This window comes from Macaca mulatta, chromosome 9, assembly GCF_049350105.2.
Source record: "Macaca mulatta isolate MMU2019108-1 chromosome 9, T2T-MMU8v2.0, whole genome shotgun sequence".
NCBI lineage: Eukaryota > Metazoa > Chordata > Mammalia > Primates > Cercopithecidae > Macaca > Macaca mulatta.
The window spans coordinates 36,555,875-36,573,782 of NC_133414.1; the positions used below are offsets into that span (position 1 = coordinate 36,555,875).

Here is a 17,908-nt window from a genome sequence, read left to right on the forward strand (position 1 = left end):
GACCATAATTTGAGAAACCAACAACATAGTTAATGGATTCCGCCAGGGCAAGGGCCATGACTTACCTGCTTATGTATTTTCAGAGCCTGCCATGTAGATGATGCTAAATGAATGTTTCTAGAATGAAATAGAGTTTACTGGGGAAGGCCTTTCGGCATGTAATTTTTGAGTTGAGACCCAAGTTGTTGCAGAACCTTAAGAAAGGTTTTATCTTTCAAAGGTATACAAAATAGCACAAGACAACATTTCCCATGTGGTTTCCAAAATACTCCTGCTAAGGCATACTTTGTGGGAAAAGGGTTTGTTTGGTGGTCAGATACTTTTAGAAAATGGTGTCTGTTGGACCTGTGCCTTTCACCCTTCTCAAGACACACTAGCAGATTGAAGCTTTTGAGATGTTCTGTGGGAGAGAAACCCTTTTAATCTTTAAAACGTTTTGACAAAGCACTTTCCCTACCCTTTTTCCCCAGATAATGCCTTTTTAGAACCTGCAGAACTAATGTCTTGAGGTATTTTCTTTTTTTTTTTTTTTGAGATGGAGTCTCGCTGTGTCTCCCAGGCTGGAGTGCAGTGGCGTGATCTCGGCTCACTGCAAGCTCCGCCTCCCGGGTTCATGCCATTCTCCCGCCTCAGCCTCCCAAGTAGCTGAGACTACAGGCGCCCGCCACCACGCCCGGCTAGATTTTGTATTTTTAGTAGAGACGGGGTTTCACCATGTTAGCCAGGATAGTCTCGATCTCCTGACCTCGTGATCCACCCGCCTCGGCCTCCCAAAGTGCTGGGATTACAGGCTTGAGCCACCGCGCCCGGCCTGAGGTATTTTCTTTGGAAACTGCTCACGTAACCAAAAGTAGAACAGTAGGAGTTATCCCTTTATGTGTGATGATGACCTATAATTACCTAGAATTGGAGAGGCCACTCTGGGAAGTTTTAAGAAAAGAGATAAAGGATTAGGCAATATATAGGGAAAGACATTTTTCTATGGTAGGCTCTATGTTTGTATTTTGGTATAATTGCTCTAAATTGTCCTGGTCAGTAGTAAGTGTTAAAATAATTGTAGTATAGACGATAGCAGACAGGTTTGAGCATGGAAGGATTGAATTTGGCTAATGGCTACTGGAATGCAAAAGGCGGTATGAAGTCAAAGACAGTAGATGAAGGATCTGTAGGATCTGGTAACTAATTAAATCTGGAAAAACAACTTGGATATTTTAATTCAGAGATCTAAGTGGACCATATACTTTTTGGACATATAGTTAGACTAAGGTGAAAAAAACATACTGTATTATTGACAGCTGAAAAGATGTATAACAAGAGGGACTAGTTTCTGTAAGTTTTTAAATTTAAATTTTATTTTGTTTATATTTTATCTTTAACAGGATAAAATTTATTATAATATAGTTTGCCTTCTAAAAAGAGTCCATATAGAAATCATTAACTTAAACTGAATTCATATACAAACTTCAAATCACATCAGAAGTTTTTTCCTGGAAAAATTAGGTCCTCTTTTTTCAATAATTGGGGTTTGTTTATCAGAAATGACTTAGTGATAACAAAGCAAGACACATTTTAATATTATTATACATTTAATTTAGACAATGGGGAAATTCCTTCACACTACCTCATAATATAAAACAGGTTTATTAGGCCTTGAGAATCATAGAATATTTATACTTTTCATGTAAAATAGGAAACATAATTTTCCAGTCATTCATGCTAAACAGCAGGGTTAAAGTAATGATCAGGAAGATTTTATTATAAGTTTTTTAAGTTTTAAAATAAGGTAGTTCTCACAAGACATTTTGCAGTGCTCCCTTGGTAATGTTCATATTCAGTGAGCAGAAAGGAAAAGCTGAGAGAGTTAGGACTCTACTATTGAACCTGTTTCTTGAAAAAAAAAAACCAAAAAAACCGATAGTACAATTGGATGTCAGAAATGGTTATTAGAAAGCTAGGTAAAAACAGTACAGGTTGAGTATCCCTTATCTGAAATGCTTGGGACCAGAATTGTTTCAGAATTTGGATTTTTTTGGATTTAGGATATTTGCATATACATGTGAGTTACCTTGGGGATGAGAGCCAGGTCTAGACACGAGATTCATTTATGTTTCATATACACCTTATAGTCCGAAGGTAATTTTATACAATATTTTTAATGATTTTTGTACAAGATACAAAGTTTTGAGCCATAGCATGAGGTCACATGTGGAATTTTCCATTTGTGGCATCATGTAAATGCTCAGAAAGTTTCAGATTTTGGAGCATTTCAGATTTTGGATTTTTGGATGAGGGATGTTCAACCTGTATTTCCAAATACTTAAGATAGGGCCTTAATTTGTCTTCCTTTTTATTGTCTTTTCAGACAAATGACCATGGAAACAGTTGAATCCCAGCATGATGGAAGTATAACAGCTTCTTTGACAGAGAGCAAGTCTGCTCATATGCAGACTCAGACTGGCCAAAATTCAATCCCTGCTTTAGCTCAGGTAGGCAATAGGCAGGCATCGTTGAAAGTCAAAATACATGGAAATGAGAATTAGGTGCAGATTCTGTTTTATTGCCATTGATCTTAAATTTTCCATTTTGGTTATCAGCCATTCTTGCTGATTTGATTGTGAAGAAAAGATACATATTGTGATTAGCCTTGCATTTTAACAGACATTCAGCAGTGCCCCATCTCCACTGCCACTACCACTATGGACAGAAAAACAAAAACCCTTCCGGAATATGTAATCCTCAAAGTATGATTTGAGAGGGTTGCTAATTCGAAATCGATACAGTTCTGATGTCCTTAGCTGTTAAGATGACAGAAATCTTACCATTTGCCCAGTATGTATTTGTCTCGATCATTACTTTCTTTTCAGTTAGGTCTCTAACTTTGAATTGGTTTCATTCAGAGAGCACCAGTATCAGTCAGTACCTGTTTCCAGATCCGAAAATTTATTTCTGAGATATCTATAAAAATATATAGCAAAAACAAACACATTTGTTCATCAAATATTTATTGAATGTCTGCTGTGTCTAATTATTCCAGATGCATGTGGATATGTAGTTTCGGGCCTTAAATATCTCATGGTTTGGTAGGGTAGACATATTTTAGCAATAACTCCAGTAGGGTAAGAAGTGCTGTAAAATACTATGTAGAAAATGAATAAGGCCTACAGAAGAGGGAGCAGCCAGCTGACTAGGAGTGTTTTACAGATCTCCTTTGAGCTAGACACAAAGGATGAGTAGGAGTCTGCCAGGTTGATAAGGTGAGGAAGCATATTCTAGGCAGAGTGAAGAGTGTGCACAGAGGCACAAAGCCAGGGCATGGGATGTTCAGGGAACTATGGGTATTGAGTTTAACTGGAGCCAGGTGTCTGGGTTGGGCAGTCCAGCTGGTGAAGGTAAGCAGAGGATTGTATACATTTCAGGGTTTAGAGTACACTGTACTCTAAATAGTCCTGAAATATTTTCAGGTGCCCACCATATTTTCAGTTTAGACACTAGTAGCCATGTGGAGGTGGAATTGGAAGTCAGTGAGTCGGAAGTGAAGACACCATCAGGATGCCTGGTGGAATCAAGGTAGCGTGAGGTACACAGCAGTGGTGAGACCTTTGTGGTATGTTAAAGGGAGAATAAAAAGGACCTGGTGGCTGACTGGAAGGCGTGGGGGGAACACCAGGCACTTCTTGGTTTATATTAGGCCAGACTGGTGTGAGAGCTCTCCTTTCCCATGCACCCAGCCTACTTTTCTTTCCTCTTTAAAGCTGCCAACACCCACTCGTTCCCTGGAGGTTTTCTGCGATGTTCTGTAGAGCTGTATCTCCCTAGCAACACCTTTTGTTACACTGAAAGACAGGCATGTAGGCCAGGCCTTTTGCTTAAACACACAAACACACACACACCCCCTCACACATGCACCCACCCTTGTTTAAAAAAAAAAATGCATGTTCATTGTAGAAAATAAATATTACTAAAATGAAGAATATGAAAACTATCCATGATCTTAACATCCAGAGATAACATTTTGGTGTAGCTCCTTTAGTCTTTATTGTCTGTGTGAATCAAATAGAAAGCATATACTTTTTTTCATGATTTTGGGATTTTCCAGATGAAAATACATTTTATTCCTTCTGACTCTACTTCCTTCTGGGTGGGTCCTGGCTCACTAAGTTCTACAGATGCCTTTTACCCCAGAATTCTGGGGCTGAAGTCTCAGCAATAGATTCCCATTATCTAAATATGGTAATTTGCAATTCTGAGGACCTTCAGGCTGGGTGACAGCCATATCTGTGAGCCTCACTCAGAAATTGCCAACAGGTGGCTGGGTGCAGTGGCTCATATCTGTAATCGCAGTACTTTGGGAGGCCGAGGCAGGTGGATCGCTTGAGGCCAGGAGTCCGAGACCAGCCTGGCCAACATGAAGAAACCCTGTCTCTACTAAAAATACAAAACTAGGTGGGTATGGTGGCACATGCCTGTAGTCCCAGTTACTCGGGAGGCTGAGGCACGAGAGTCTCTTGAACCCAGGAGGCCGAGGTTGCAGTGAGCCAAGATGGAGCCACTCCACTTCAGCCTGGGTGACAGAGTGAGACTCTGTCTCAAAAAAAAAAAAAAAGAAAAGTTGCCAACAGGTTGAGTAATGTGGAGTCTGAAAAGTAGCCTTGGGTTTTTGAGGGCTTGGAATTGAATAGGAGTCCAGTGGACAGAAACTAGCTTAGAGAATAAGAGGAGGGGAAGTGGAAATTGGAAGTATAGAGTCTTTTAAGAAACTTGTCTTGAAGTAAGAGAAAGATGGGTTTGTGAGACAAAAGGGTGAGAACTGGGATGTGGGAAATTTGGGAATGTTTTGAATAAAATGGAAGATTATAGAAACTTGTGAGAAGGCAGAATCAAGGAACTAGAAAAAACCTGTGTTTATGTTTGTAATGCTTCTTTAAAAATCTCAAATAATGTATGCTAATAAATATTGATAGTTATTAAATCTGGATAGTAAATTCATGGAGTTTTGCTGTTTTTCTATTTTCTGTTGTTAGAAGTATTTTTTGTTGTTGTTTTTGTTTTGTTTTATTTTTGAGACGGAGTCTCATTCTGTCGCCCAGGTTGGAATGCAGTGGTGCAGTCTCAGCTCACTGTAACCTCTGCTCACTGCAACCTCCACCTCCCAGGTTCCAGCGATTATTATGCCTCAGCCTCCTGAGTAGCTGGGATTACAGGCATGTGCCACCATGTCTGACTGATTTTTGTGTTTTTAGTAGAGACAGGGTTATGCCATGTTGGCCAGGCTGGTTTTGAACTCCTGACCTCAAGTGATCCACCTGCTTTGACCTCCTAAAGTGCTGGGATTACAGGCGTGAGCCACTGCACCCGGCCTGTTTGAAGTATTTGATCTAACAGTAAACTATGGTTTTTGTCTTTCACATGTTAGAAATATAAAGAGATTAAGAAGCTAATCTGTATGCTGACTCATGGATTATTTTATTTGAGAATTATCCTCCATACCATGCATGGATCGTGATTTTTTGAAGAATTAGAAGACAATTCTTAGCAGTCAGAATTTTCTGAACATAATTACTCATTTAAGTTCTTGTGACACCAGCAGCTATTTGTTTATGAGTATTATTACTATCATACGATGTCATATATCTTATAAGGAGTAGGAAATCAAGCTGAACTCTATTAACCCTATGATGTATGCCAAAAGTGACTGACTCTTCTGAATTTCTGATGGCTTTATATTTACTTGCTGCTTGACTCATTTTTCTTCAAACTTAAGGATTGTAAATTTCCATATGTTTTAGATTTAAATTTGGTTGTATATAAAGAGGAATTTCTGACACTCACCTTCCTTGTTTATATTATCAGATTATCAGTAAACAGTGTGGGAACAAAAGGTGTGAGCAGAACATTCAGTGGGTTTGATTCTCTGCATCTAATGTCATTTGATACTAGTTGTTTTGACTGCTCTGGCCTTTCCAGAGCTTCTGCTAATCAAGAATATACTCTGAAAATCATCAGAGACCTAGCAACTATTGAGCTTGGTCTTGGCTGTCAGGCCTCTGTTCTGCTGATGGATTGAGGTGAGGTGCAGGTACACCAAGGGAGACTGGAATTTTGCTTTTCTATTTTATAACTTTGTAGTAATAAATGGAGCCTTTCTCTTCTGTTTGAAAACAAAATCACAGTGGTGGTAATGTCAAAAAGTTGGAAGCACGAGTTGCCATTAACAAATCCTGATAACTGGAGGTTAAATGTTGTCTTGGTTTTCTTCTTGTCTAAATTATTTTTATGCTGATTTATTTTTAATGGAAGCTGGTATTTATTAAGTACTTGTGTTGATATATAGGACTAGACCCACTGGATTCTGGTAAAACCTTTGATAATAAAGTGGAGAGTCCATTTTTTTTTATTTTATTTTATTTTTTTATTTTTTGAGACGGAGTCTTGCTCTGTCGCCCGGGCTGGAGTACAGTGGCCGGATCTCAGCTCACTGCAAGCTCCGCCTCCCGGGTTCCCGCCATTCTCCTGCCTCAGCCTCCCGAGTAGCTGGGACTACAGGCACCCGCCACCTCGCCCGGCTAGTTTTTTGTATTTTTTAGTAGAGACGGGGTTTCACCGTGTTAGCCAGGATGGTCTCGATCTCCTGAACTCGTGATCCGCCCATCTCGGCCTCCCAAAGTGCTGGGATTACAGGCTTGAGCCACCGCGCCGGGCCTGGAGAGTCCATTTTAAATAACCTGGCCAGGCGGAAATCTTTTCCAGAAATCAAAATGGTAAAAAGCAAAAATATTGTATGTATAATACAAGTAGTTTTAAAATAGTGACACATCCTCTGGAAATAATATGGTTTTTAAATGGGTAATGGGAAGTTAAAACTTCTTTTGTTGTGAAAGACTTCAAACATACAGAAGAGTAGAAGAATGATTCCACGTACATATAAAGTTACTAATTGTTAAGATTTTGCTAGGCCAGGCATGGTGGCTCATGCCTGTAATCCCAGCACTTTGGGAGGCTGAGGCAAGAGGATTGCCTGAGCCCAGGAGTTCAAGACCAGCTTGAGATCCTGTCTCTATAATAAAAAATAAATTAATATAAAAAAATTTTTGCCAGGTGTGGTGGCATGCCCTTGTAGTCCCAGCTACTTGGGAGACTGAGACCAGTGGATTGCTTGAGCCCAGGAGCTCAAGGCTGTAGTGCACTGTGATCATGCCTACAAATAACCACTGCACTCCAGCCTGACAACATAGCGAGACCTTGTCTCAAAAAAAAAAAAAAAAAAAGATTTTGTAGCACTTGCCTCATCTATCTTCTTTTTTTCTTCTTGTCGCTGAAGTATTTTAAGCTGCTCAGCAGATCTCAGACATCATGTCATTTTACTCCTACTTACTTCTGGGTATACAAGTCTTAAAACATTATGGACATTTTCTTATATAACAAAATGTCATTATACCTAGTTAAGTATAATTAATATGCAATCCATATTCATTTCACAAATGTATGATCTACTCTGAAGGCAGCAGAGTGGACACCTTGAACTTTTCTTGTTCCTAGACTCTTGGGAATTGATAACACTGCCATGAAGACCTAGGTGGGTGAGGTCATTCAGATGGAGCCAGTGGGAAGGATGTACCTTAAAAGTGACTTTCTGAAGTATAATTCCCCATAGCTGCTGATGAAGCCTGGAGGCCTCGACTCTGAAAGCTAAATAACTCTTCTTTATAAATGACCACTTCTCAAGGTTTCAGCAAAGATAGAAGGGAAAGATGAAAGGAGCAGCATCACAGGAGTCACGGGGGGGAAGGAAACTCTGGAGATTGTCAAGGTCGGCATACTGCCTCCAGAGAATTAGTTCTCATATAACACTTAACCTCTCCAAGGACCTCTGTATTTTTGGAAACAAGGAGATGCTAGGGAGGCAGAGAAAGCCACTAGGGAATGTTGTTCAGAGATTATACTCTCCTAATCAAGCTGAACTCTGTTAACCCTATGATGTTTGCCAAAAGTGACTAACTTCTGAATTTCTGATGGCTTCATATCTTATCCTTTCTTATCTTTTCCATTCTAAACGCACACTGTGTAAGGAGTCCCTCGGAATAAAGCAGCCCTAGCATGCCGTGGGGGATTGAAGTAGGAACGATTTAACAAGGGATACTTGGAAATATTGTCATGTGTGAGTTGTAAATTTTCTTTTTTAATCTAGTGGAAAATTGGAATGGCATTTCTCTGTTTTGGCCAGCTATGCCAAAAATCCATCTTCTTGGTTCCAGATAGGCCTAGGAAGGATGTAGATGGCAATCACAAAACAAACAAAAAATGAGCACACAAATAGAAAACCTCAAGCAACATTTTCTCTTGTTAATAGGTCAGCAACCTCATATTTCTGTATTAAAGATGGTCTGCATTATGTTAGGTTGATTTCATATAATTTTAGCTAAGTAGATCTAGTTACGGTCAGTGTTTTATTGAATCTTGTATTTTAGTTTCAGTATATTAATTTTCTTAGGTGAGGGACTCTTACTGAAGGAGAAAAGTGTTCCTGCTAAGATTTTGAAATAGAGCCGGGCGCGGTGGCTCACGCCTGTAATCCCAGCACTTTGGGAGGCCGACGTGGGCGGATCACGAGGTCAGGAGATAAGACCTGGCTAACACGGTGAAACCCCGTCTCTACTAAAAATACAAAAAAAAAATTAGCCGGGCGTGATGGCGGGCGCCTGTGGTCCCAGCTGCTCGGGAGGCTGAGGCAGGAGAATGGTGTGAACCCAGGAGGCGGAGCTTGCAGTGAGCCGAGATTGCGCCGCTGCACTCCAGCCTGGGTGAGAGCAAGACTCCGTCTCAAAAAAAAAAAAAAAAAAGGAAAAAAAAAAAAAGATTTTGAAATAAAAATTTCTGTTTTACTGTTGATTTTTTCACTATTGCTCCTTATTTTTATGTATTCTTTCCCCTGGCTGTTTTTCATTGTTCATATTTTATCTGTTACATAGAACATTTGTATTCTGTTAGAATTATCTATAAAAATGAACAAAGGTTGGCAGAAAAAGGAAGAGAGTAAATTTTTTTTCAATTAATGCTAAATCTGTATTATAGAATGTTCCTTAATCAATTCAGAAAAACCCACTACTTTGAACTGTAACTCATTATTGAGGGTAATTCAAGGTTCAGAGGCCATAATAAAAAGTAACTCGTGAACTGTTAGTAACCAACTTTTTTCAACTTCAACAAGAATTTGTTATGTATCTGTGCTCACATTTTGATAATTTTGTATATAATAGTATATTTCTTTAAAGGTTAGTTTTTGGCTTTAGAATACGCTTTTTTGTTTTCATCCCAGTGTATTGAAGGTGACAGTACTTTGCGTTAAATAAATTTTGGTGTTTCAGAGGTAATTTCAGGAAGTATAAATCAGTCAGAGTCAAATTTCAGAAAAAGAGTTTGGTTTTATACTTACAATAAAAATGCAAACAAATTTATTTTAGTGTTTGGGAGACTGTTAAAGATTTTTCTGTAATTTGTAATGATTTTCTATGAAGTTTGGATACTCACAGAAAATGTTCACGTTCCTCTTCTTAATTTTACTAATGTGTAGTTTGTCACTAGCAGTAACGAAAAAATAACTCAGTATAAATACAGTTATTCCTTTTGCCTTTTTCTGTATGATTTTCTTTAGTAAAAGAGTAAGCTGCGAGGATGGAAAAATGGGGAGTCATTGTTTAATGGGTATAGAGTTTCAGATTTGCAAGATGAAAAAGTTCTGGAGATCTGTTTAACAATAATGTGAATATACTGAACACTACAAACGACACTTAAACGGTGAATATGTTATGCGTCTTTTACCACAATAAAAGACAATGAATAACAAAAAAAAATAGGCTAGACGTTGAAATTTGGAAAGAGAAACATTATAGTTTCTTTTTTGAGTAAGACTTAGGGATTCTTTTCTTTCTTTCTTTTTTTTTTTGTTGTTGTTGTTGAGACAGAGTCTCACTCTGTCACCCAGGCTGGAGTGCAGTGGCGCAACGTCAGCCAACTGTAACCTCCACCTCCCAGGTTCAAGTGATTCTCTTGCTGACTCAGACTCCTGAGAGCTGAGACTACAGGTGCATGCCACCACGCCTGGATAATTTTTCCTTTTTCCTTTCCCCTTTCCTTTTTCCTTTCCTTTTCCCTTTCCTTTCCTTTTTTTCTTTGAAGATGGAGTCTTGCTCTGTTGCCCAGGCTGGAGTGCAGTGGTGCGATCTCGGCTCACTGCAACCTCTGCCTCCCGGGTTCATGCCATTCTCCTACTTCAACCTCCTGAGTAGCTGGGACTCCAGGCTCCTCCCACCACGCCCGGCTAATTTTTTGTATTTTTAGTAGAGACGTTTCACCGATTTAGCCAGGATGGTCTCAATTTCTTGACCTCATGATCCGCCTGCCTCAGCCTCCCAAAGTGCTGGAATTACAGGCGTGAGCCACCGTGCCTGGCCACCTCTTTTCTTTTTTTTAAGAAACAGAGTCTCACTCTGTCACCCAGGCTGGAGCACAGTGGCATGATTGTGACTCACTGCAGCCTCAGTCTCTTGGGCTCCAGTGATATTCCTGCCTCAGTCTCCTGGAGTAACTAGAACTACAGGTGTATACCACTACGCTTGGCTAACTTTTAAATTTTTTGTAGAGATGGGGTCTCGCTGTCTTGCTCAGGCTGGTCTCGAACTCCTGGCCTCAAGTGATCCTCCCTCTTCAGCTTCCCAAAATGTTGGCATTACAGGCGTGAGCCACTATGTTTAGCCAGAGATTGTTTTCTTTGCCTTATTTTATCGTTTGTTATTTATAACCCTTGTAAATCCCAGACTATTAAGAATTATATTTGGAAAACAGAGGCTTTGGGAAATTTCTGCTTCATTGAATAGTTGTGACGACATCTTCATAGTGCTCTTCACAAATGTGGATTTTGTAGTCCTATCAGAGATAAAACTATAGTGGTTTTCTTAAAAGGTAGAGGGGAGAAAAGCCTGGTTATGGTATTGAATGTATTAGGTAGAGACAATATTAAATGAAGAAAACAGACATAGTTCAGGAAAAACACTTGTCTTTAAACAGATTTCATTCAGAAGTAGACCTCTGTTTTGGCAGATAATAACTATTTTCCTTTAAAACCATGCATATAAAGATGCAACAACAACAAAAACTACAGTCAGTATCCCTGATGAACATAGGTACAAAATACTAACAAACCAAATTCAACAACATATTAAAAAGATCATTAACAGTGATCAAGTACCATTCATTCCCAGGGATGCAAGGATGGTTCAACATATGCAAATTAGTAAACCTGATACATCACATCAACAGAATGAAGGAAAAAGACCATATCATCATCGCAACATATGCATAAAAAGCGTTTGAAAAATTCAATATTTCATTATAAAAACTCTCAACAAATTACATAAAGAAGGAATGTACCTCAATGCAACAAAGGCAATATATGACACACCCACAACTAACATGCTGAATGGAGAAAGGTTGAAAGCTTTTTCTCTAAGATCTGGAATAAGACAAGGATACCAGGCCAGGTGTTGTGGCTCACACCTGTAATCCCAGCACTTTGGGAGGTTGAGGCAGGTGGATCGCTGGAATCCGGGAGTTAAAAGACCAGCCTGGGCAACACGGTGAAACCCTTTCTCTACCAGAAAACATACAAATAATTAGCTGGTCATGGTGGCGCACACCTGTAAGTCCCAGCTACTTGGGAGGCTGAGGTGGGAGGATGGCTTGAGCCTGGGAGGCACAGGTTGCAATGAACCAAGATCACGCCCCTACACTCCAGCCTGGGTGGCAGAGCCAGACTCTGTCTCAAAAAGAAAAAAAAAGAGAAAAAGACACGGATGCCCATTTTTGCCATTTCTATTCAGCGTTGTACTGAAAGTCCTAGCCAGAGCAATTAGACAAAAGAAAGAAAGAAAAGGCAACTGAATTGGAAAGGAAGAAGTCAACTTGTCCCTGTTCACAAATGACATGATCTTACATCTGACACGACCTTTAAAAAAAAGGAACGAAAATTAGAAAACCTTAAAGATGCCACCAGAAAAACCTGTTAGATCTAATAAATGAATTCACTGAAGTTGCAGGATATGAAATCAACTTATAAAAATCAGTATTGTTTTTATCTACTAATAGTGAACTACCTGGAAAAAAATATCAAGAAAACTCTATTTACAATAGCTATGAAAAAAATACTTAGAAGTAAATTTAAGCAAGGAGGTGAAATATGTCTACATTGAAAACTATAAAAAACATTGATGAGAGAAATTGAAGGAGACACAAATAAATGTTCATGGATTGGAATAATTAGTATTGTTAAAAAGTCCACACTACCCAAAGCAGTCTACAGATTCAGTGCAATCCCTATCAAATATCAATGACATTCTTCACAAAGATAGGGAAAAACAGTCCCCAAATTTATACAGAACCACAAAAGACCCCAAATAACAAAAGCAATCTTGAACCAAAAGAACGAAGCTGGAACCCCTGCCATGGCCAGTCCGTTGCAGGGTATCCTGCAGCTACTACAGACCCAGAAGCGGGCTGCTGAGGTTTCCAAGGCCCACAGGCGGATGGACGGGGGACTGAAGCAGGCCAAAGAAGTAGCTTAGGGTGAAATTGAACAGTGCCAGCTGCAGAGGGAAAAAGAGTTCAAGGCGAATGAAGCTGAAATACTGAAGTGGAAAAGGAGACCCAGGAGAAAAGATGATCATCCTCCAGATCTACTTCTGGCAGAACAAGGAGGAAGTCTTGAACAACCTCTTGGCCTTTGCAACATCCGGCCAGAAACCTGTGAAAACTGCTGTGTAAATGGGTAGAAGAAAAAAGCACCTGTTCTATGAATTGGCATTTTAGATGCTGTCATGGAATATGAAGTTTCAACATAGCTCTAGTTATATTCTTATGGAAAGGCATTAAATTATTTCTGTATATTATGTAATAGGTCCTTCCCCTTTTTGGAGAGTAACAAATGCAGTTTTTTTCCCCCCAGACTGAGAACTTATCTAAAGATTTTGTGTTTCCTAGAAAATTAATTGGTATATGTTGTCTATTTTCGTATACCTTTTGGTTCAAGCAACATATATGTCAGTGTTGACATTTTCTTTCTTAGATCTAATTAAACAAAACCAATTTTTTTGAAGAAAGAAAGGGATTAAATAATTTTCCCCCCTAATGCATTACTGAATTTGCCAGGGCTTTATCTATGAAAAAGTAGTAAATACTTATTTGTAACCTGTGTGAAGCAACATTCAGCCTTAATCTATTCCTGCTAATGGTTAGAACAACAATATTGGTATAATTGTTTGGGCTGCTTTTAGTTTCTGTTAATCATGTTTACTAGATTATAGAACTTAAGAACTTGTTACACGTTATTACTTGGTGTACTGATAATCATTTGAAAGTCAAGACTCTTTGTCTTGCGGAAAAAAAAAAAAGAGAGAGAGAACAAAGCTGAAGGCATAACACCACCTGACTTCAAAATATACTATAGAGCTATAGTAATTAAAACTGCATGGTACCAGCATGAAAACAGATACATTGATCAATGGAACAGAATATAAAGTCCAGAAATAAAACCATGCGTTTACTTACAGCCAACTTATATTCAACAAAGATGGCAGGACCACACAATGGGGAAAGGGCCATTTCCTTAATAAATGATGTTGGGAAAACTGGATATTCACATGCAAAAGAATGAAATTAGGCCTTTGTCTGTCACCATAAACAAAAATCAACTCTTGAAAATGGATTAAATATAAGACCCCAAACTATGAAACTACTACAAGGAAACAAGAAACTTCTTGACATTAGTCTGGCCAATGAGTTTTTCGATATGACCTTAAAAGCACAGGCAACATAAGCAAAAATGGACTCACAGTATTACGTCAAACTATAAAGCTTCCCCATAGCAAAGGAAACATTCTACAGAGTGAAGAGGGAACCTACAGAATGGGAGAAAATATTTGCAAACTATACATCTGATAAGGGGTTAATATCCAAAACACAAGAAGGACTCAAACAACTCAATAGTAAGAAAACAACCTGACTTTCTAAAAATCTGCAAAAGACCCGAATAGACTTTCCTCAAAAGAAGACATAAAAATGGCCAAGTACAGTAATTCATCACTTAACAACAGGTATACATTTTGAAAAATGTGTTGTTAGGCGATTTCATCTTTTTTTTTTCCCCTTCTGATCCAACAGAACCAATGGTATAGTTATTTCATCTTTGTGCAAACATCTAGAGTGTACTTAAACAAACCTAGATGGTATAGTATAGCCCACTACATACCTAAGCTGTATGGTACAGCCTATTATTCCTGGGCTGCAAACCTGTACAGGATGTGATTATACTGAATACTATAGGCAATTGGAGCACAATAATAAGTATTTGTGTATCTAAACATAGGAAACATTCAGTAAAAATACGGTATCAAAGATAAAAATGGCACATCTGTATAGGGCACAAAACCATAGTGGAGCTTGCAGGACTGGATGTTGTCCTGGGTGTGCCAGCGAGTGGGCGGTGAGGGAATGTGAAGGCCTCGGACATTATTGTACACTACTGTAGACTATCTTTTTTTTTAATAGAGTTTTGCTCTTTTGCCCAGGCTGGAGTACAGTGGCACAATCATAGTTCACTGCCACCTCAAACTCCTGGGCTCCAGTGATCCTCCTGCCTCAGCCTCTCAAGTAACTGGGACTACAGGCACATGCCACCATGCATGGCTAACTTACTTTATTTTTTTGCTATTGTAGACTTGATAAACATTGTACACTTAGGTTATACTAAATTCGTAAAACATCATTTCTTCAATAAATGAACTGTAGCTTACTGTAAATTCTTTATTTTTTGACTTTTGTAATAACACTTAGCTTAAAACACAAACATACAGCTGCATAAAAATGTTTTTTATGCTTGTTCTATAAACCTTTTCTGTGTTTGAAATTTTTTATTTTTTACTTTTAAACTTTTTTGTTAAAAACTGAGACACAAACACACATATTGGCCCAGGCCTGTATAGTGTCAGGATCATCCATATTGCTGTCTTCCACCTTCACATCCTGTCCCATTGGTGGGTCCTCAGGGAAAGAACACTCATGGAGCTGTCATCTCTTGTAACAGTGCCTTCTTCTGGATACTTCCTGAGAAACCTGCCTGAGGCTGTTTTACAGTTAACTTTTTAAAATAATTTGAAGTAAAATAATAATAAAAAATACAATAAATACATAAACCAGTGACAGTCATTTATTATTCAAGCATATGTACTGTACATAATTGCATTGCTATGCTTTTATATAAGTATGAGACAGGGTCTTGCTCTGTTGCCCATGCTGGTGTGTGGTGATGGGATCTCGGCTCACTGCAACCTCCACCTCCCGGGTTCAAGCTATTCACATGCCTCAGCTTCCCGAGTATGGGATTACACTCGCGCATCACCAGGCCTGGCTAATTTTTATGTTTTTAGTACAAAATTTCTCTACCAAAAATACAAAAATCAGCAGGGGTGGTGGTGGGTGCCTGTAATACCAGCTACTCGGGAGGCTCAGGCAGGAGAATCGCTTGAACCCAGAGGCGGAAGTTGCAGTGAGTCAAGATCACACCACTGTACTCCAGCCTAGGCAACTGAGACTCTGTCTCACCAAAAAAAAAAACCCCAAAAAAACCTCAACATTATTAATCATCAGGGAATTGCAAATCAAAACTACAATGAGATATCACCTTCCTCCTGTTAGGTTGGTTATTATCAAAATGACAAAAGATAACAGGTGTTGGCAAGAATATGGAGAAAAGGGAACACTTATACACTGATGGTGGGAATGTAAATTAGTATAGCCATTGTGGAAAACAATATGAAGGTGCCTCCAGATATTAAAAATAGAAGTACCAGATGATCCAGCAATTTCACTACTGAGTATCTATCCAAAGGAAATGAAAGCACTGTGTGGAAGAGATATCTGCACTTCCGTGTTTATTGCAGCACTATTCACAATGGCCAAGATACGGAATCAGCCTCAATACTCATCAGTGGATGAGTGGATAAAGAAAGTATGGTATGTAGCCGGGCGCGGTGGCTCAAGCCTGTAATCCTAGCACTTTGGGAGGCCGAGACGGGCGGATCACGAGGTCAGGAGATCGAGACCATCCTGGCTAACACGGTGAAACCCCGTCTCTACTAAAAATACAAGAAAATTAGCCGGGCGAGGTGGCCGGCGCCTGTAGTCCCAGCTACTCGGGAGGCTGAGGCAGGAGCATGGCGTGAACCCGGGGGGGCGGAGCTTGCAGTGAGCCGAGATCGCGCCACTGCACTCCCGCCTGGGGCACAGAGCAAGACTCTGTCTCAAAAAAAAAAAAAAAAAAAAAGGAAAGTATGGTATGTATACACAATGGAATACTATCCAACCATAAAAAAGAATAAAGTTGTGTCATTTGCAATAAGATGGAGGCATCTGGAAGACATTCTGTTAAGTGAATAAGCCAGGCCCAGAAAGACACATACTGCATGATCTTACTCGTGTGGAGTCTAAAACGTTCTCATAGAAGTAGAGAGTAGAATGGTGGTTAGCAGAGGTGGGGGTGCTTAGTTAGAGGGAAGGGTGGGGAAATGTTGGTCCAAGAGTATATAATTACAGTTGGGAGGAATGTGTTCAAGAGAGCTATCATACAGCATGGTGACTATAGTTAAGGACAATGTATTGTTGAAAAATGCAGAGGTAGTTGAATGTTAATAATGTTCTAACCACAAAAACAACTACATGAGGTAATGCTATTGTTAATTAGCTAGATTTAACTTTTCCACAACTTATATATACTCCAAAACATCATGTTGTACGTGATACATGCATTTTTTTCTGTCAATTCAAAATGTAAAGAACATCTGAAAGGTGTATTTCTAACTTCCACATGCTTTCCTTGCCCAGTCTTTCTCTCCTGCTTGTCTCTCTGCCTATCAGTGTGAGACACCCTCTCTAGGAAGCTGCTGTCATCCTTTACAAAGAAAGAGTCCAGAATCTAAAATCTTACACAGGCTGCTTCAGGCAGTACTGAAGCCTGGGCTTCTCAGAGGCCATAGTAGAGGCCAGTTGTAGCAAATTTGGTTGAAAAAGCAGGAATTATTTTAAGTTTTTCTAACCACCTGAGCTCAATTTGCCCAGTTGTGAGATTAAACACTTTCTTAGGGCAACAGTTAACCATGGCCACCAGAAAGTAAAATCAAATACAAAATAATAATTAATGGGCGAGGAGCAGTGGCTCATGCCTGTAATCCCAGCATTTTGGGAGGCCAAGTCAGGAGGATTGCTTGAGCCCAGGAGTTCAAGACCAGCCTGGGCAACAAAGTAAGACTCCATCTCTACAAAAAAAAAAAAAAAAAAAAAAAAAGCCAGGCATGGTGGCACTTGCCTGTAGTACTGTCTACTAAGGAGGCTAAGGTGGAAGGATCTCTTGAGCCCTGGAGGTTGATCGAAGCTGCAGTGATTCATGATCATGCCACCACACTCCAGCCTGGGTGACAGAGCAAGACCCTGTCTCAAAACAACAAAAAACAAAAATAAAAACAAAATAGAGAACAAAAATAATAAATGTGTGCATATTTACTATTGGATATGGTAATATACCATGGTAGGTATTGCCTTTGTAAGTTGGTCTCCACTGTCTTTTGTTCCTAGAGCTTTCTCATTTTCTCATCTCCAAGGGCTTGTTTACTGCTTCATACATAAAAAGAGGCCAGGTATGATGGCTCATGCCTGTAATGCCAACACTTTGGGAGGCTGAGATGACAGGATTGCTTGAGCACAGGAGTTCAAGACCAGCCTAGACAACATAGGGAGAACATGTCTCTACGAAAAATCAAAAACTTAGGCCAGGAGCAGTGGCCCATATGTGTAATCCCAGCACTTTGGG

The 17,908-nt window shown here is 39.4% G+C and overlaps 1 protein-coding gene and 1 pseudogene across 33 annotated transcripts in view; both read left to right on the top strand.

The window, feature by feature from the left end:
• The window catches only part of CREM (cAMP responsive element modulator), an 86,863-nt gene that overhangs the window by 19,873 nt on the left and 49,082 nt on the right, over positions 1 to 17,908 (top strand). For 20 of the 33 annotated variants that reach the window (XM_015146811.2, XM_077946220.1, XM_028826187.2 and 17 more), the window contains exon 2: positions 2,363 to 2,486. The exons of the other annotated variants lie outside the window; for them this stretch is intronic. In XM_015146811.2, the coding sequence (XP_015002297.1) occupies positions 2,367 to 2,486 (120 nt within the window). In that variant the 5' untranslated portion in view covers positions 2,363 to 2,366. The remainder of the gene's footprint in view (positions 1 to 2,362; positions 2,487 to 17,908) is intronic. 33 annotated transcript variants of the gene reach the window in all.
• LOC107000096 (V-type proton ATPase subunit G 1 pseudogene) lies at positions 12,378 to 12,944 on the top strand (annotated as a pseudogene).